This window comes from Aethalodelphis obliquidens, unplaced genomic scaffold (genome assembly GCF_003676395.1).
Source record: "Aethalodelphis obliquidens isolate GAN/ISIS:26980383/991018 unplaced genomic scaffold, ASM367639v1 scaffold55, whole genome shotgun sequence".
Taxonomy (NCBI): domain Eukaryota; kingdom Metazoa; phylum Chordata; class Mammalia; order Artiodactyla; family Delphinidae; genus Aethalodelphis; species Aethalodelphis obliquidens.
This window is the reverse complement of record NW_020837999.1, coordinates 2,005,230-2,027,296: the sequence shown is the minus strand read 5'-3', so window position 1 is coordinate 2,027,296 and position 22,067 is coordinate 2,005,230. Positions and strand designations below refer to the sequence as shown.

At 36.7% G+C, this 22,067-nt stretch overlaps 1 protein-coding gene across 7 annotated transcripts in view; it reads right to left on the bottom strand.

Annotated features, from left to right (window-relative positions):
* Positions 1-22,067, bottom strand: part of ABL2 (ABL proto-oncogene 2, non-receptor tyrosine kinase) — a 108,749-nt gene that overhangs the window by 27,799 nt on the left and 58,883 nt on the right. The window contains exon 1 of one of the 7 annotated variants that reach the window (XM_027086195.1): positions 4,531-5,243. The exons of 4 other annotated variants lie outside the window; for them this stretch is intronic. In XM_027086195.1, the coding sequence (XP_026941996.1) occupies positions 4,531-4,642 (112 nt within the window). In that variant the 5' untranslated portion in view covers positions 4,643-5,243. Of the gene's footprint in view, positions 1-930; positions 2,014-4,530; positions 5,244-22,067 lie in introns of those variants that run through there. 2 more of the 7 variants (XM_027086196.1, XM_027086192.1) reach the window with 2 other exon arrangements.

The window sequence follows — 22,067 nt, the reverse complement described above, 5'->3', positions numbered from 1 at the left end:
ACCAATGTTTTTAAAATGACTTCATAACCATCTGTATCATATAGGCAGAAATTCCTCTTATAGGTTGGATGTTCTTCTAACAGTTTATTTCACTTCTTCACATTCCTTCCTCCTCTTAAAAAGAGTATATTTTAAAAATTTCACAGCTAATTAAATTGTTTTACATTAAGAATGTTACAACAATTCTGAAGATATGTCCATATGTCCTGAAAAGTTAATTTGAAATAGATTACCTTGCTTCTTGTTTAAATGCAGAATTATAGTGAATAGGAACAGCTGTATTATATATACTAAGATAACAAATTAGGATTACCAAACAAACAAAATACTATATCATATAAAACATGCTTCAAACTGGTCTCAGGTACTATGTTTTTCTCCATTCTAATGAAATATTATCTACTCTAATGGAATTTCCATTGGGCTACTTTATTAAAATGAAAAGAATTGCCAAAAAGAAGTACAAAGAATATTCTAATATTTTTTAGGTTCTATACTGAATATCACATGTTCCATCCACAATGATAAATGTTTCTTGCCAGTGATAGTGGTAACACATTACAATGTTTTATGATTATTATTTGGTTTAATGATTGTCAAACAGTTCAAGTATATTTCCTTCTTTTTAGATAAAAGAAAGTGCCCCTTGTTTGACATTATAAGAGGAACAAAAATCAAGGGCAACAAGAACTTCTGTACTACCAAGTCAGAAACAGTAATCAAGTAGACACTGAAGCCAACTCTTAAATCCTATCAGGCCCAAAACAACAAATACTGTATATTTATACCTTACTTTGTGAAAACCAGTATATTTAAAATCTAAGATTTACAAAACTAATGATTTTAGTGAACATCTACTATACAGTACGCACCATGCTGGGCCTCAGAATATAAAGATTAAAAATCACAAATAACATTATTTGGACTTACTATAAAAAACTAGCATCCATTCTTTCCCCCAAATGTGCTGCTCTCACAGAATTTTCCACCTCAGTTAATGGCAAGTCCATCTTTTCAGTTCCTCAGGCCAAAAACCTTAGAAGTTTGAGTACAAACTGTAAGATAAATAAGCTCTGGGGATCTAGTGTATAACACAGTAATTATAGCTAATAATACTGTATTATAAATTTTAAAATTGCTAAGAGACTAGACTGAAATTGTTCTTACCACAAAAAAAAGAAATGGTAATTATGTGACATGATGCAGGTATTAGCTAATGCTATGATGGTAATCATCTTGCATTACCAAAGTGTACCAAATCAACACTTATGTATTATTATACCTTAAACTTACACAATGTTACATGTCAATTATATCAATAAAGGTGGGGAAAGAAAAACAAAAAACCTTGGAATCATTCATGACTCCTTTTTTGCTCTCCAATACGACGACATCCAATCCATCAGGAAATCCTATTGGCACTGCCTCCAAGAATATATCTGGAATTTATCCATTTCTCACCCCCTCCACTACTACTGCCCTGTCACCAGCATCATCTCTCAGCTAGATTATTTCACTAGACTTTTAACTGATCTCCATGCTTCTTATCCTAGCTCTCTACTGACTATTAACACACCAACCAGCTTTTAAAGCATAAGTCAGATTGCTTTACTCCTCTGCTCAAAACTCTTTGATGGCTCCTTATCTTGGAATAAAAGCTAAAGTCCTTACAAGGGGCCTGGCAAGGCCCTTTGCAACTTACCTTGCCCAATTCATCTTCCTACTATTCCTCTCCCATTTTACCTCATTCTGACTACTGGCATCCCTGCTGTTGCTTGAACAAGACAGGCACACTCCTACCTCAGGGCCTTTGTACTAAAACATTCTTCCCCAAGACATCCACATGACACTTCACTCAAATGTTACCCTCTTGGTATGGCATTCTCTGACCATCCTATTTTAAAATGCATCTACTCCTGACAACACTTCCACATCCCCCACGCCTCCTTTCCTAATGTATTTCTCTCCATCACTTTTTTTTAATATGTTTATTATTATTTTTTTGGCTGTGTTGGGTCTTCATTGCTGTGCGCGGGTTTTCTCTAGTTGCGGCGAGTGGGCTCAGTAGTTGTGGCACATGGGCTTAGTTGCTCCGCAGCATGTGGGATCTTCCCGGACCAGAGCTCGAACCCATGTTCCCTGCATTGGCAGGTGGATTCTTAACCACTGTGCCACCAGGGAAGTCCCTCCATCACTCTTATTACCATAAAATATGTAATTTATTTATCATCACATTCACATCAACTATTACCTCACCCCACTAGAATATTAGTTTCAGGAGGACAGATATTCTTGCCTGCTTTGTTCACTAATAAATTCCAAGCACCCCAAACAGTGAATGCATATAAGAGGCTCTTGAAAACAATTTGTTGAATAAATGAACCATGCATACTGCTATACTCACAGAGGATGCTATGAGAGGACAGAACAAGAAAAAAAACTCTGCAGTCAGAAAAGGTTTCAGAGAAGAGAAAGCATTTAAATTGGATGAGCAGGAATTCTGCTCTGACGATAGTAGAATGACAGACTGTCAAAGTGCAAGAATATGTCTATGACATGTGATTCATCTGTACTGGAGAGGAACTCCATCAAGCTCAAAGGAGGATTTTTAAAGGCAAGTCAGCTTCTTAAAACCATGTTATTTGACAAAAGGAGAAAAGAGAATGAGACCTGTGGCACAATTTTATGAAAACTTAAAACATATATACAGGCTAAAAAATACCGTACATTTCTGTAATATATAAAAAATAATAAATACAGGAAAACAGTCAATTCTGAGACCAAAGTACTAAAAGAACCACAACTTGGAAAACAATCCTTTTTATCCCCCAATCCCCTTCTTCCCATCTCTGGTTTTACAGTCTTTTTGGTCAAGTCAAAAGATCTTATTTCCGGGCTTCCCTGGTGGCACAGTGGTTGAGAGTCCGCCTGCCGATGCAGGGGATGCAGGTTCGTGCCTGGTCCGGGAAGATCCCACATGCCGTGGAGCAGCTGGGCCCATGAGCCATGGCCGCTGGGCCTGCGCGTCCGGAGCCTGTGCTCTGCAACGGGAGAGGCCACAACAATGAGAGGCCCGCGCACCGCAAAAAAAAAAAAGATCTTATTTCCTTCGTTTCTTCTTTCTTCCCACTCTTTTGTTCTCACAGTACTAAGGCTCTATTTCCTGTACAATCCGCCTGCACAGGATATCCACTTAAACACCATCCTACCCACTAGCACCAAACAAAAGGGGAAATTTTCCAAAGACAAGAAACATCCTAACATTTTCCTGAGGCCAGGAATGAACATGTTTTAAATCATAAAGAGTTAAAGAACTAAATGGGGGAGAGCAAGCTAAGGAATGAACACAAAAAGAGGGGGGAGGACCTATAGGAAGTAAATGCCACCGTGTTATCCAGTAGGTCTAGTCTATGCTACTTTCCTCATGGGCTTAAAACAGTCAAATCTGGATGATTCAGAATACAAGTGTGTAGGCTGGGAATGTTTTATTTTTGAACAATGTCAAGTGACTACTATACATGAGGTAACTTAGATAGTGAGTTATCTTTCATTACTCACCATTGTTGAGGTATATCATGGACTTAAGATGACACAACAGAAGACTCTAATTTTTACTTATGGAATATAGGACCCAGGTAGCAGAAATACATTGTGACTATTAAGAAAATGTAATTTTATTACTTTTTTCTACTAATACACTTGTAGGAAACAATAAAAATAAGGTAAAACATAGAAGTAGCAGCTTGTACAAAGTAAATTATCAGGATTAAACAAGTTAAAATCCAGAATAAAACTCAAATTCAGAGATAATTCCTAAATTTAACGTTTAATGTTTAATTACTGTTTAAATAATGTCTAATGTTTAATTAAAATTAATGTTTAATTTTATTAAAAACACTTTTTACCAATTAGTCATTCAATAACTTTTAGCAGAAATTTCTAAGTTTAAGAAATTTCTAGGTAGAAATTTGTCAGGTAGTAATTGGAGAAATTAATATTCAAAAATTTCAGTTTAGGCATTTCCAAGCATTTTTACGAACACTTATCTTGCTAGAATTCTACTTTGTCTGACTGCATATTCTCTAAGAAGCTAATACTTTTTTTTTTTTTCTTTTTGGTTGCACCGCACAGCTTGCAGGATTTCAGTTCCCCAACCAGGGGTCAAACCCAGGCCCATGGCAGTGAAAGCGCAGAGTCCTAACCCCTGGACTACCTGGGAAGTCCCTAAGAAACTAATACTTTTTAACGCCTCTTTTAAAAACGTGTAAGGTGGTTAGATAAATCAATTGCTCTCAATACCAAGCCATATGTATCTTAAAACTACAAAATATCATATGTCATTCATTTCTTTCATTCAATAGGTACTTACTAAGGCCCTACTATGAAATACCAGGGAAAAAAAACACATGAAGCTTCACTAGCCAAGAATAAAGATGATAATAGTAGATAATATTAATTTTTTGAAATCTCCATTCATGCTTGTTTACTGTGATTATGTACCCTCCCCAAACTATCACTCTTATATCATACCTGTCAAGTTGGGTAGAGCAGTTTCTGAGGCCTCACTGCACAGGCAGCAAAGCGATGTGTCCTGATCTCTGCCATAACAATTAGGTAGAAGCAGAGCTGTCCCAAAGACCATTCCTCTGCCCAGAAGCACAAAAGTTTAACTGATCTATGTACAGAGGAAGTCTTGGAATTCCACTCTCTGACAAGCAATACCATAAGCATGTGACACTCATTCATGTTCTCAGTAGCCAGAAGGAACCAATGGAAGGGTAAGCGTTTACAAGTCCAAAGTGGGTGAAGAGTTACATAAAGGAAAATGTTTAGTAATTAGCAAAACACTGAGTCAGAATGGAGATACTTCAAAACCTCTGGAACATTTTGAAAAAATAAGTAAAAACCGACACACGAGTAACAAATAATACAACACGTAGGGATTAGTACATATAGATGGGATTTCATTCCTAAGTGATAAGGATGTGAGACTGTAGAGAAAAGTTTCCTTGAAGAAAACGCATTTACAATAAGTGTTTACACTTTTAAGAGAGGAAACCCCTAACAAGACTCATCTTTTGCATCACTTAAATTAGTTCACGAAACCACAAATCCAAAGTCAAAGAAATAGTTACAGTCTGATTCATAAGCACAGAAGCCAGGAAATGATGGCCTTCAGTAAAATTTTGGCTCTATTATAGCTTAATAAAGGTTAAAAACATGGCATGATAGTGCTGAAAACTTTTGAGTATTATAACTTTTAAAAGTGAAAGCCTAATCTTTGTTAATACATAGGAACAAAGTTAAATAAAACTTAAGAACCTTATAGGAAATTAGTAAAATCTACAAATACTGGATGACTTTAGTGGTATAAACTACAAAAATAATACAAGAATGTGTTACTGTACACCTAAGAATACTCATTGATTCAAGAAATATTTGTTAAGTACCTACTATGTACCAGCCACTGTGCTTGGTTCCAGGTCAATAAAGGTAATGGTAAAATTATAGATAGCAAAACTGAAATAGTCTTCAATAAAGATGTTACAAAATTATAATGTAAACTTAAAGAAAGAATGACTTTGATGTAGGTAATTATTAACAGTGTTAAAAAAAACCTATGCACTCAAAGAAATTAACTTTTATGAAGCCAGTACTGTTAACATCATGGGGAAAGCAAGAGTTAAATGACTAATGGGTTACCTCAAATTAATGACTCAGAATTTCAAATACTGGGTTGAATTTCTCCTTCCCTAAATTACACAAAATAAAAGGCAAAGGAGCTCCATAATTCATATTTTATACATATCTACATTCTATACCATATGATTTACTATTTAATCAGTAAATCTGCTATTTAAATTACCAATAATTAATAGTTACATTTTTAAGGCTCCTGTATTGTTACCAGGAGTACAGAGAGAATGAACAAATAAACAAAATGTGATACATACAACAGAATATTATTCAACCATAAAAACGAATAAAATTTTAATATATGCTACAACATAGATGGGCCTTGAAAACATTATGCTCAGTGAAATAAGTCAGGCACAGAAGGACAAATATTGTATGATTCCACTTATGTGAAATACCTAGAAGTTGTTCTAGTTCTGGAAATGGGTGACTGTACTTAAGGCTACTAAACTGTACACCTTAAAATAGTTTAAAAGGTAAGTTTTATGTTATGTATATTTTATAATTAAAAATTTTTAATTAAAAAATAAGAACTACTGACGTCTCCAAAGACCTCTGTTATGTGGGTTACATCTATCATTATTTATCATATTTGAAATTAAAACTGAGAAACTATAATATTAATTTTAAAATAACAATAAACTCATGTTAACATATTTTATTAAAAATAACTACCCTTGAAAAGATAATTAAGAGTAACATTGTCATTTTTTGCAAATCTCTTAATATCTAGCTTAAAAAAAGATAGTAGAATCTTCATTCTGCATTTGATCTGCTGTGATGTTATTTTTGTTTAAGTATATGAAAATCTTATTGCACACAGATATGGAGGTATAAAAGGAAGGTATATTTTAACATTCTTTCAGATTATTATGGATATTCTTCTTTGATACCACACCAAAACCCAACAAAGGTTAACTGTAAATTGAAATCTGAAACCACACAGACAAAATTTTCATAATCTGTCAAATTAAAATTTGTTGGAGGGCTTCCCTGGTGGCGCAGTGGTTGAGAGTCTGCCTGCCGTTGCAGGAGACACAGGTTCATGCCCCGGTCTGGGAGGATCCCACGTGCCACGGAGCGGCTGGGCCCGTGAGCCATGGCCGCTGAGCCTGCGCATCCGGAGCCTGTGCTCCGCAGTGGGAGAGGCCACAACAGTGAGAGGCCCATGTACCACAAAAAAAAAAAAAAAAAAATTGTTGGTTTATCTTGTACTTGGAATGGGTCTATTCTGTACTTTGCATTTTTTAACATCAGGCATTGATCATCTGGAAATCATGCTTCACTAAATGTTGACATACTTCGTTATATAACATTGAAACATCCTATTCATTACTATCACCATCAACCTCATCACAAAAGTTTTAAGAAGTTGTCATGATCAGAATGATGGTTACTAATTTTATTGAATTCTAATTTTTGCTTAAAAGCTCAAATTCTACCATTTCCAACAATTAATACCTGTTTTCTTTGAAAGAGCAAACTCACTACATTCATTTTTGAGAAAATGTCTACCAAATCCCAAATCTGAATAGTTTCTCGTTCAATCTTTCAAGTGCAAATAGTGTTCCATGAAAAAAACAGCCAGTTCAGCTCAAAACACACAAAAATTGCACATGGCTCTCTCTAAAAACAGCCACAATATTTTGGCAAGCAGCAGAAGTACTTTATGCATACTTTCCATTTTGTCACATAGAATACTAAAAAGACATGTACCTGAGAATCAAGATTTTTATAAAATTAATCATTTTTACTGCTTAATCAAGGAAATTCTTAAGTAAAACTGTTTTGTTAGACTTTTTATTTTATACTGGATTATAGTCGATTAACAATGTTGTGATAGTTGCAGGTGCACAGCAGAACAACTCAGCCATACATATACATGTATCCATTTTCCCCCAGACTCCCCTCCAATCCAGGCTGCTACATAACACTGAGCAGAGTTCCCTGTGCTATACAGTAAGTAGGGCCTTGTTGGTTATCCATTTTAAATATAGCAGCGTGTCCTCAACATAATAAAGGCCATATATGACAAACCCACAGCCAACATCATCCTCAATGGTGAAAAACTGAAAGCATTTCCACTAAGATCAGGAACAAGACAAGGTTGCCCACTCTCACCACTCTTATTCAACATAGTTTTGGAAGTTTTAGCCACAGCAATCAGAGAAGAAAAGGAAATAAAAGGAATCCAAATCAGAAAAGAAGAAGTAAAACTGTCACTGTTTGCAGATGACATGATACTATATACATAGAGAATCCTAAAGATGCTACCAGAAAACTACTAGAGCTAATCAATGAATTCGGTAAAGTAGCAGGATACAAAATTAATGCACAGAAATCTCTGGCATTCCTATACACTAATGATGAAAAATCTGAAAGTGAAATCAAGAAAACACTCCCATTTACCACTGCAACAAAAAGAATAAAATATCTACAAATAAACCTACCTAAGGAGACAAAAGACCTGTATGCAGAAAACTATAAGACACTGATGAAAGAAATTAAAGATGATACAAATAGATGGAGAGATATACCATGTTCTTGGATTGGAAGAATCAACATTGTGAAAATGACTCTACTACCCAAAGCAATCTACAGATTCAATGCAATCCCTATCAAACTACCACTGGCATTTTTCACAGAACTAGAACAAAAAATTTCACAATTTGTATGGAAACACGAAAGACCCCGAATAGCCAAAGCAATCTTGAGAACGAAAAACGGAGCTGGAGGAATCAGGCTCCCTGACTTCAGACTATACTACAAAGCTACAGTAATCAAGACAGTATGGCACTGGCACAAAAACAGAAATATAGATCAATGGAACAGGATAGAAAGACCAGAGATAAACCCACGCACATATGGTCACCTTATCTTTGATAAAGGAGGCAGGAATGTACAGTGGAGAAAGGACAGCCTCTTCAATAAGTGGTGCTGGGAAAACTGGACAGGTACATATAAAAGTATGAGATTACATCACTCCCTTTCACCATACACAAAAATAAGCTCAAAATGGATTAAAGACCTAAATGTAAGGCCAGAAACTATCAAACTCTTAGAGGAAAACATAGGCAGAACACTCTATGACATAAATCACAGCAAGATCCTTTTTGACCCACCTCCTAGAGAAATGGAAATAAAAACAAAAATAAACAAATGGGACCTAATGAAACTTCAAAGCTTTTGTACAGCAAAGGAAATCATAAACAAGACCTCAGAATGGAAGAAAATATTTGCAAATGAAGCAACTGACAAAGGATTAATTTCCAAAATTTACAAGCAGCTCATGCAGCTCAATAACAAAAAAACAAACAACCCAATCCAAAAATGGGCAGAAGACCTAAATAGACATTTCTCCAAAGAAGATAAACAGATTGCCAACAAACACATGAAAGAATGAGCAACATCATTAATCATTAGAGAAATGCAAATCAAAACTACAATGAGATATCATCTCACACCAGTCAGAATGGCCATCATCAAAAAATCTAGAAACAGTAAATCCTGGAGAGGGTGTGGAGAAAAGGGAACACTCTTACACTGCTGGTGGGAATGTGAATTGGTACAGCCACTATGGAGAACAGTATGGAGGTTCCTTAAAAAACTACGAATAGAACTACCATATGACCCAGCAATCCCACTACTGGGCATATACCCTGAGAAAACCAAAATTCAAAAAGAGTTATGTACCAAAATGTTCATTGCAGCTCTATTTACAAGAGCCCAGAGATGGAAACAACCTAAGTGTCCATCATCGGATGAATGGATAAAGAAGATGTGGCACATATATACAATGGAATATTACTCAGCCATAAAAAGAAACAAAATTGAGCTATTTGTAATGAGGTGGATAGACCTAGAGTCTGTCATACAGAGTGAAGTAAGTCAGGAAGAGAAAGACAAATACCGTATGCTAAGACATATATATGGAATTTAAGGGAAAAAAATGTGATGAAGAACCTAGGGGTAAGACAGGAATAAAGACACAGACCTACTGGAGAACGGACTTGAGGATATGGGGAGGGGGAAGGGTGAGCTGTGACAAAGCGACAGAGAGGCATGGACATATACACACTAACAAACGTAAGGTAGATAGCTAGTGGGAAGCAGCCGCATAGCACAGGGATATCAGTTCGGTGCTTTGTGACCGCCTGGAGGGGTGGGATAGGGAGGGTGGGAGGGAGGGAGACGCAAGAGGGAAGAGATATGGGAACATATGTATATGTATAACTGATTCACTTTGTTATAAAGCAGAAACTAACACACCATTGTAAAGCAATTATACCCCAATAAAGATGTTAAAATAAAAAAAAAAAAAGATATATATATATATATATATATATATACACTGTCTACAAGAGACCCACTTCAGACCTAGGGATACATACAGACTGAAAGTGAGGGGATGGAAAAAGTTATTCCATGCAAATGGAAATCAAAGGAAAAAATAAATAAATAAAGATGTTAAAAAAATTAAAAAATAAAATAAAATGGTAGACCTAAATCCACATATTTATAATTACATTAAAGGACAATAGCCTAAACACAGACATATGGCAGATATATGATCCAACTATAGGCTATCTAATAGAAACTCATTTCAAATATAATCACAGGGGCTTCCCTGGTGGTGCAGTGGTTGGGGGTCTGCCTGCTGATGCAGGGGACATGGGTTCGTGCCCCGGTCCGGGAGGATCCCACGTGCCACGGAGTGGCTGGGCCCGTGAGCCATGGCCGCTGAGCCTGCACATCCGGAGCCTGTGCTCCGCAACAGGAGACGGCCACAGCAGTGAGAGGCCTGTGTACCCCAAAACAAAACAAAAACCAAATATAATCACAAAAGTAGGTAAAAAATAAAAGGATGAAAACGTATGTCCACACAAAAACCTGTACATGAACATTCACAGCATTATTCATAACACCCAAAAGTGGAAACAACAAAATGTCCATCAATTAATGAATGGATAAAGTTACTCAGCAATAAAGAGGAATGAAGTACTGATACATGCTATAACATAGATGAACCTTGAAAACATTAAGCCAAGTGAGAGAAGCCAAAATGAACATATATGTTCATTTATGTTGAACATATATGTTCAAAGTGAACATATATTCTGTGATTCCATTCAGATGAAATGTCTAGAATTGGTAAATCCATAGAGACAGAAAGTAGATTAGTGGTAACCTAGGAGTGGGGGTGTGGGGAGGAATATGGAATGACTGCTAATGGCTACAAGGTTTCTTTGGGGGCCTTATAAAAATGTTCTTAGATTGTACTGATGGTTGATGAACTCTGTGGATATACTAAAAACCACTGAATTATACACTTTAAATGGGTGAATTTTATGATATGTGGATCTATATCTCCATAGAACATTAAAAACATGCTATATGAAAGAAGCCAGATTAAAAGTCTACATATTGCATGACTCCATTCATATGAAATCTCCAAAAAGAGCATATGTAGAGAAAAGGAGATTAGTGGTTACCTGGGACTGGGTTAGGAATGCTGACTGACTACAAACTAGTACAAGGGACGTTATGGGTGATGGAAATGTTCTAACAACTATATTGTAGTGACGGCTGCATAACTACGTACATTTTTTAAAAATCACGGAATTGTACATCTTTTAAAATGTAAGTTTTATAGAATGTAAATCATAAGTCAATAAAGTTTTTGAGCCAATTGTGAACTCTTCACTCCTTGAAGAGGCTGCATCCCAGTTTGCCCCTGAGCAGTTAGGGAGGGATTCTGCTCCATGGAAAAGGACCTCTCTCCTAAAGAGACACAGTCTGTTGCCTCCATCACAGCTTCCCTTTGGGCTCATTTCAAGCTTGGCCAAACTGGGGAACCAACTGGGGAACAGAGTGGAGACTGCCCTGCATTCCCCTTTCCTCTGCCTCAATATGTCTTTATAACATCAGCTGGTGTCTTACAAAGGGAAAGGGAAGCCCACACACACCCAGAACTCTTGCTGGTCAGAGATTCCCTAAGTGTCTGTCCTTGCCTGAGTTTCGTGTGCCTGTGTTGTGAACCCTGGAACTATGGAGTTGGGGAGGGGGGCGCAAGTATTGCCCTAAGAATGCTTACTGTTCTTTTATTGTTGGGATCTGTTCTTGGGTAGGGTGGCAGTTGGGGAAGCTTGACTTTGTCTTCGTCAATAAACTCTCATTTACACAAAGGAAAGAAAAAAGAAAAAGAAAAAAGTCAATAAAGTTGTTCTTTTTTTAAAAATAAATTTATTTATTTTTGGCTGCATTGGGTCTTTGTTGCTGCCCATTGGCTTTCTCTAGTTGCAGAGAGTGGGGGCTACTCTTCATTGAGGCGTGCGGGCTTCTCACTGCGGTGACCTCTCTTGTTGCGGAGCTCTGGCTCTAGGTGAGCAGGCTTCAGTAGTTGTGGCTCACGGGCTCTAGAGCACAGGCTCAGTAGTTGTGGCACACGGGCTTAGTTGCTCCACAGCATGTGGGATCTTCTCAGACCAGGTATCAAACCCGTGTCCCCTGCATTGACAGGCGGATTCTTAACCACTGCACCACCAGGGAAGTCCCAATAAAGTTTTTAATAAGGCATAAAAGGTGAAAAAAAACAAGCAAAACCAGACTTTTGTTCTCTGAAAGATACTGTTAGGAGCATGAAAAGATAAGCTATAAATGGGAGAAAATATTTGCAAATTATATGCCTTACTCATTAATTTTCCTAAAATATGTATTTAATATCTGTTGACATATCATTTTTTCCTAATTACAGAAGCAATACTTGCCCATTTTCTAGAATCCAAAACACAAAGGAAGGAAGACAATTAAAAGCAATCAGGATCCCATCACTCAGAAATAACTACTGATAATATTTTTCATACATTTATAACCAGTCTCTTTCTTATCTTGTTCTTAAATATGTTCTCTAACACATACTCTTACATCAATTTTTAGCCTTGAGATTAAAATTAATATATAATCTACCAATTCCTATAACTTAAGATTTGGAACTTGGCAATAGAAAGAATTTAGTTCATAGATTTGTTTGGGACATGTGCAAATTTTATTTATTTCATTTAGATTTTTGTTCTACATATTCAGATTCCTAAGATCCAAAATTTATAAAAGCAATATGCTTTTTAGAAAGAAATTCAAAGCAACTTTATCAATAGGTAAGTAGTTTTTATATCTTTATAAAGCATAAACAATTTTAATTTTCAAGGATGAACAAAATTTAAAATGAAACATATGTTATAATCTATTCCTAAAGTATTTTACCCATTTTGTGGCCAAAATATCAACTGCCCAAAAGTCAAAATAGTCCTCACATGTTCCCAAAATCAAATAGCAAAGTTTTCAAAGTCTGAATATTTCAGAAATTTATTGTAATGAGCTTATAATTTTGATTATTTTCAAATGCCATACTTAATTATGTATTGGTCTCCATGAAAAGAGAAGATGATGTCTCCTCACCATTCGCATATCTTTATTCTCCTCACAAAACTGAATTAGAATCTTGACTTTCAACTCCACCCTCAAGGAAATGGAGAACTTGCTATAATTTATTATATTCAGAGATGTTGACTGGGCCACATTTTCTCTGTCTACTGTGTTTTTCTCCTGCTTCTTTTTAGAAGGTATGGTCTTTTCATGAAACAAAAGAGGTAAGATCTATAACTTGGTCCTAGCTAACTGTATTTCTTCAATAGGCTTGAAGCAAAAACTCCTTCTAATAACAAAGTGTATCCTGCCTTGCTTATTAGTTCCATGTGCAGATGTCATTCTTGAAAGAGAATCCTGTTTAAAGGAGCGATGTAAGGGGAACTTAGGGATTGTGCTGTCTCTAAGAGAATTATTTAGTATCATCCTCTAATAGCACCCCCTTCTCATTATTTCTCACACTATCATTTGCCCTCTTTTTGAAGGTATAGTTGTCGTAAGATAGTATTAAAATATTTGCATTTGGGAAAGAGTCACCCAGCCATTTGCAGATAAGATTATTTAAACAGATAGCTGTTTGCCTTCAACAACGTGATCACTAATTTTCCTCTATACTAATCACTGTACCTTGCACATAGTAGGCACTCAGTATTTTTTAATTAGTGTTCACAAAACTCTGCCAGCATGAGTTTTCCATGCAAATTAAAAATGACTCAAAGCGATTTTAGCTCTCTCTACACTTTGATTATAATAATAGCTACCACTTATGGAGCATATATAAACCAGGCACTTTACACACTTTAATTGATATATTACAAATTATAATATTATTAACTATAGCCCTGAAGGACAGGCTTTATTATCACCAATGTACAAATGCTCAGAAATGCTAAGTATTTTATTCAAGCTCCAGAGCTAGTTGGTGAAGCCAGGATTCAAAACCATAGGTCATGTATAACTCCAAAGCCCATGCTCCTTTCGCTATTCAAGGCTGCCTCAATAGAGAGCGGTACAAAAACAACTACTGGGAAATGTTTTCTTCTTACCTTCTAGAGAAGAATTTTAAGACAGCCAGACTCCCCAAGTGGAATGAACTTGATTCATCTGTCCATACATAGGATGACATTTAAGAGTCAAACCTAAGAGACTAATCAGAATGATATACATGTGCTCACCAACCAATGGATTCCATCAAAGGAAACTGGAAACTGCTGGAATTTACTCCCAGCAGCAGAGTAATTACAAATTTTTCCAGAGTTAAGGCACAATGACACAGAAGACTTTTAAAAATTTGTGTAGGTCATGCCCGAACTCAGAATGCATCCAAAAATACAACCTTTCTTTAACTGACAACTTTCATCTCTTCTTTGAAGAATCTTATTTAGACCAAAACAAAACACTGTGTCTTTACTTTTGATTTGTCCTCAAATATGAAACAATGAGCTGAACAAAAGGCTTCCCTTAATGTACGGCTCATCTCACAAACATCTCAAACAAAAAAATACTGTATATGTGGGCATTCATTAGGAAATATTTCTTATAGTTCTGAAGGTCCTCTAACCTTACCCTCTAGGACACCTGTCACTGCTCTGCAGATAACTTAGTAACATAATCCTTTCATGTGATGCTAAAAGTCAAAAAAGCTGGTCTTTCCTGTTTCCGACTGGTGGAGCTAGTTTTCCAATGTCTATGAAGAGGCATGTGTATGTGTATATACTACACTCTCTATACTTGGGTCCTGGCTGCAAGCTATTTCCTGCTGGCTGAATTCAGATATTTCCAATGGACTTAACTAAAAGAAACAAAGACCTGATTCATTACCCTTATTTCAGCAGCAATGGCTGTCCAAAGCAATAGAACCTTCCCTACAGCACGAGTGTTAGAGGTAAGAAGGAAAGAAAACATACTTCAAATTACAAAATTCTTTTGGTCTAGGGCTCAAAATAATATATATATATATTTGTTCAAATAATCTATAAAAACATGCTCAGGATTCAATCCATATAATTTCATTGCTAAACTCTGTACTTCTCTCCAGCTTAAAACAAGACTACCAGTGAAATTACGAAATTACTGAAAAATTTTAAAGATACATCTTAGTTAATAAAGCTCTCAGAGTTATTTTACTAAATGATCTGTCTGAGAATACACAGTACTATAAGTACTACATAAATACTATGTATTATGTAACTGTGTACTATGACTCAAAGTTCACTGTTATCACTGGCTTAATTTATGATGTGGGGTAAAATCATACAGGGCAGCAAAAAAAACTCTGCTTTAACACCACCACCACTGCCAATAATGTCTTTCCAGGTCACTAGTTCAAATATCCAGGTGAGAGTTGTAGGTGAAAAGGGAAGAAAGGGGAGGAAAAGGGAGGAGGGAGGAAAGGAGGAAAAAAGAATACTTTAGAGGTATCCAAAAGATAAAAATACGGAATCCTTAAGAGCAGGAGCTAGTAGAATTTCTTCACCAGGATATCTGAGAGGCCCAGATCAAGAGAGCAGTGGCTTTGTATATTTAAAGTGTTACAAATTTCAATTTCCCCTTTCAGTTTTGCTACATTTCCACTGATTATATCTTGATGATGGAAGGGCAGAATACTGTGCTCACTAGTAACATTTACAGGACAGACTGAGGAAGAATATAAATCAGATATCAAAACTCTTCCTAAATGCTAAGCCAGACTGTGAGGAAAAGAAATAAGGGACAGGGAAGAATAAGTTAAGAGGTTGAAAAAAAGCAATGTTATATTAACCCCACAGGAGCAAAACTTAAATTCTGGACTTTTGAGCACCATATCATTTAGGAGCAATTTAGAAGACAGAGAATGGGAGAAAATTAACATCTAACAGTTGCTGAGTACTTGTATCAAGCCAAGCACTTACATCTATTACCAAGCACTTATATCTATTACCACTAATCCTCATCTTAACAATGATAAAAATATAATATCCCTTTTCTCAGATAAACAGACCACATAATGCAAACTATATGTATTTTTTATTTTAATTTATGACTATAACCAGAGACAATTTTGGAGTAAGATTTGAAATTCTGCCTCTAACATTTATAAGCCTTGAAATTGTGGGCAATTAATAACTCTGAAAACATAAATAAATAAATAAGACAATAAAAATAAATAAATAACTCTGAAAACAAATAAAGCCACCCTATTTACAGCATGGCACAACAGAACCATGATAGTATTACAAAGTCATATGCATTTTATTAAATATCCTCCTATGCCAAGGATCATGTGCCCTGAACTGCCTAAACCAGAATGTTTTATGGACCTCCACAATCACCTGATTGTTTGGCCTTCTGTACTTATGCAGTAAAACTGACTTCTGACCTAAGGTGGAAATGGCTGAGTAAAACAAGGTCTTTTCCATGATGAAGGAGGAGAAAAGAAAAGATAAAGCCAGAAAAAGATACCACAAGAATACTACAGATCAATACATCTTATAAATACAGATGCAGAAATCCCCAATAAATTACTAGCCAACCAAATGCAGGAGCATATTAAAAGGACTATACACCATACCAAGTGGGAATTATCCCAGGAATGTAAGGTTGATTCGACATACAAAAATCAAACAATGCGGGACTTCCCTAGTGGCACAGTGTTTAAGAATCCACCTGCCAATGCAGGGGACACAAGTTCGAGCCCTGGTCCAGGAAGATCCCACATGCCATGGAGCAACTAAGCCCGTGTGCCACAACTACTGAGCCTGCACTCTAGAGCCCACGAGCCACAACTACTGAAGCACGCGTGCCTAGAGCCCACGCTCCACAACAAGAGAAGCCACCGCAATGAGAAGCCCGCACACTGCAATGAAGAGTAGCCCCCACTCGCGCAATTAGAGATGGCCCGCACACAGCAACGAAGACCCTACGCAGCCAAATATAAATAAATAAATAAATATTTAAAAATTCAATCAATGCAATACACCAAGTTAATAGACTAAAGGGAAAAAAACACATGATCATCTCAAAATAACTCCTTATTATGTGGGGAAATTTTTCTAAAGCATTCCTATTTAGATATATAATTTCTAGCTTTTAAAAAGAGATGTTTTAGGGACTTCCCTGGTGGTCCAGTGGTTAAGAATCCGCCTTTTGGGACTTCCCTGGTGGTCCAGCGGATAAGACTCTGCGCTCCCAATGCAGGGGACACGGGTTTGATCCCTGGTCAGGGAACTAAGATCCCACATCCCACATGCCACACGGCGCAGGCAAAAAAAAAAAAAAAAAAAAAAGAATCCGCCTTTCAATGCAGGGGACACAGGTTTGATCCCTGGTCGGGGAACTAAGATCCCACGTGCCACGGGGCAACTAAGCCCACGCGCCACAACTAGAGAAGCCCATGCACCACAACCAGAGAAGCCTGTGCACCGCAACAAAGAGCCCATGCACTGCAAGCAACACACCGAAGACCCAGAGCAGCCAAAAAAAAAAAAAAAAAAGACAACTGCTATTAAAAAAATAAAAAGAGGCGTTTTGAAGGCATGCTTTGCAGAATTCTTTCTAGTTGTGTTTAACAAGAATATATAATATCATGACTGATTTAATGAGTACCTTACACATGTGAAGTGTTAGGCACACAAAATTTGATTTAATTAAAACTGCCCTTCAAGACAGCTGTTATGAGTATAAATAGGCAGTAGAGCATAGTAGTTAAGAGCATAGACTCTGAAGCCAGATTCCCTGTGTCTGAATCCTAGTTCTACACTTAGTAACTGTGTGACCTTCATCAAGTTAACATTTCTGTGCCTCAGTTTCCACAACCAAAAATGGACAGTATGATAGTACCTACTGTTATAGAAGAGGCATAAGAATTAAATGTTATTGTATGTAAAGATGTTAAAACAGTGTCTGATACAAAATAAGAGCTGTATAAAAAGTTAGTTATTTGGTTGGTGAAGATGAAAAGGCTAATTAGAAGGAGTGTACACCAAGTCCTATCTTCAGACCTTAGCAATGAAGTTTCTGCCTTTTCTATCAGACTGTACTGGATGATCAGATGAAAGCTGGTTTCATCCAACTTTAATGTGGGTAAGATGCATACTCTAAGAACAGATAATCTCTTTAATCTGGAATCCTTAGAACATGATGTCCAAGATCAATTAATTTTCCAGTTCACAGAGGGGATCTATGCTAACTCTTTTCTTCTCACAACTAAGGTAACAGACAGTGTAATAGTCACAGAGCACATGAAGATTATCACATCTTGCTGGTGAAGGAGTGGTAAGTAGTCCTAGACAAGACAGTGCCTCAAATGTACTGACAAACTGTTTCATAAATTATCAGCAACAGCTGTTTATGATGGGGTTTCTGGTTCAGGTGATTTCTTGATTTTCTGCCTATGAATTTAAGAGATTAATCTATTTAAGAAAAAGGCTAGACTTCCTGCTAACATCTGGAAGAAGGCAAGGATGCCCACTCTCACCACTTCTATTCAATGTAGTATTGGTAGTCCTAGCCACAGCAATCAGACAAGAAATAAAAAGTATCCAGATTGGAAGGAAAGAGGTAGAACTGTCACTATATGCAGATGGCATGATACTATCTATAGAAAACCCTAAAGACTCCACACAAAAACTACTAGAACTAAAAAAAATAAAAAATAAATAAATAAATTTTTAAAAACTACTAGAACTGATAAACGAATTCAGCAAGGTAGCAGGGTACAAGATTAACATATGGAAATCAGTTGCATTTCCTTACACTGACAGTGCAATATCAGAAAGAAAAAGTAAAAACACAACCCCTTTTAAAATCACATCAAAAAAAATAAATACCCAGGAATAAACCCGACCAAGGTGGTGAAAGACTTACATGTTGAGAAATAAAACACTGATAAAGGAAAATGAAGATGATTCAAAGAAATGGAAAGATATCCCATGCTCTTAGATTGGAAGAATTAATATTGTTAAAATGGCCATACTATCCAAGCAATCTATAGATTTAATGCGATCCCTATCAAGTTGCCCATGACATTTTTCACAGAACTAGGACAAATAATACTAAAATTTACATGGAACCACAAAAGACCCAGAATTGCCAAAGCAATCCTGAGGAAAAAGAACAAACCTGAAGGCATAACCCTCCCAGACTTCAGACAATACTACAAAGCTACAGTAATCAAAACAGCATGATACTGGCACAAAAACAGACACATGGATCAACGGAACAGAATAGAGAGCCCAGAAATAAACCCACACACCTATGGTCAATTAATCTTTGACAAAGGAGGCAAAAATATACAATGGAGAAAAGATGTTCTCTTCAGCAAGTGGTGTTAGGAAAACTGAACAGGCGCATGTAAATTAGTGAAGCTAGAACTCTTGCTCACACCACACACAAAAATAAACTCAAAATGGCTTGAAGACTTAAATATAAGACATGACACCATAAAACTCCTAGAACATAGGTAAACATTATCTGACATAAATCATAGTAATGTTTCATAGGTCAGTCTCCCAAGGCAAAAGAAGTAAAAGCAAAAATAAACCAATGGGACCTAATCAAACTTACAAGCTTTTGCACAGCAAAAGGAAACCATAAACAAAACAAAAAGACAACGTATGCACTGGGAGAAAATATTTGCAAACAATGCAACCGACAAGGGATTAATTTCCAAAATATACAAACAGCTCATATAGCTCAATATCAATAAACAAACAACCCGGTACTTCCCCGGTGGTCCAGTGGTTAAGAATCTACCTTCCAATGCAGGGGACATGGGTTCGATCCCTGGTCAGGTAACTAAGATACCAAATGCCGCCGGGCAACTAAGCCTGCACACCACAACTACTGAGCTTGAGTGCTCTAGAGTCAGCGTGCCACAACAAGAGAGCCCATGTGCCACAACTACTGAGCCTGTGCACTCTGGGGCCCATGCGTCACAACTAAGAAGAAGCCCACGCACCTCAACAAAGAGCCCGCCTGGCACAACGAGGGATCCCACATGCCACAACTAAGACCCAATGCAGCCAAATAAGTTAAAAGAATAAATAAATATTAAAAAAAAGCAATCAAAAGATGGGCAAAAGATCTAAATAGATATTTCTCCAAAGAAGACATACCTGATGGCCAACAGGCACATAAAAAGATGCTCAACACTGCTAATTACTAGAGAAATGCAAATGAAAACTACAATGAGGTATCAACTCACACCAGTCAGAATGGCCATCATTAAAAGTCTACAAATAATAAATGCTGGAGAGAGTGTGGAGAAAAAGGAACCCCCCTACAATGGTGGTGGGAATGTAAAGTGGTGTAGCCACTATGGAGAACACTATGGAGGTTCCTTAAAAAACTAAAAATTGAGCTAACATATGACCTAGCAATGCCACTCCTGGGCATATATCTGAAGAAAACTCTAATTCCAAAAGATGCAGGCACCCCAATGTTCACAGCAGCAATATTTACAACTGCCAAGACATGGAAGCAACCTAACTGTCCATCAACAGATGAATAAAGAGATGGATAAAGAAGACGTGGTATATATATATACATAATGGAATATTAGCCATAAAAAACAGTGAAATAATGCCATTTGCAGCAATATGATGGACCTAGAGATTATCATACTAAGTGAAATCAGACAGAGAAAAACAAATACCGTATGATATCACATGTGGAATCTAAAAAAATGATACACATGAACTTATTTACAAAATAGAAAAAGATTTAGAAAACTAAGTTATAGTTACCAACAGGGAAAGCAGGGGAAGATACATTATGAGCATGGGATTAACAGATACACAATACTATAATATAAAACAGATAAACAACAAAGTTCTACTGTATAGCATACGAAACTATATTCAGTATCTTGTAATAACCTATAATGGAAAAGAATCTGAAAAGAATATATACGAATATATATATATATATATACACACACGTGTCTGTACATATATATACAAAAAACAGAATCACTTTGACGTACACCAGAAATTAACACAACATTGTAAATCAACTATACTTCAATAAAAAAGAAAGAGGCTAGAGAATATGGTGGAACCTCTGCCTATCCCTTCAAAATTTGCCATTTTGGGTTGTTTTGCTGAATATCATTACCTTGCAGCCTTCCTGGAATTCTGATTAAAAGCCATGGGTAGCTACACTTTCTTACACTTGGCTAACATAGGATTATATTAATCTCTCAAATAACCTGAACTGGATTGATGTAATGTGTTTAAATATAAGCTTCTCTGAAGCTGCTTGTATTGATACAGAATCATTTTTTTATACAACTACTCTATTTTCTGCACCATTCCTACCTATCAAAACACTGTTTAACAGAGCTGGAGGAATCAGGCTCCCTGACTTCGGACTATACTACAAAGCTACAGTAATCAAGACAGTATGGTACTGGCACAAAATCAGAAATATAGATCAACAGTACAGGATGGAAAGCCCAGAGAGAAACCCACGCACCTATGGTCACCTTATTTTTGATAAAGGAGGCAAGAATATACACTGGAGAAAAGACAGCCTCTTCAATGGTGCTGGGAAAACTGGACAGCTACAGATAAAAGAATGAAATTAGAACACTCCCTAACACCATACATAAAAATAAACTCCAGGGCTTCCCTGGTGGCACAGTGGTTGAGAGTCCGCCTGCCGATGCACGGAACACAGGTTCGTGCCCCAGTCCGGGAAGATCCCACATGCCCCGGAGCAGCTAGGCCCGTGAGCCATGGCCGCTGAGCCTGTGCGTCTGGAGCCTGTGCTCCCCAACGGGAGAGGCCACAACAGTGAGAGGCCTGCGTACTGCAAAAAAAAAAAAAATTTAATTAAAAAATAAATAAACTAACTCCAAATGGATTAAAGACCTAAATGTAAGACTGGACACTATAAAACTCTTAGAGAAAAACATAGGCAGAACACTCTATGACACAAATCACAGCAAGATCCTTTTTGACCCACCT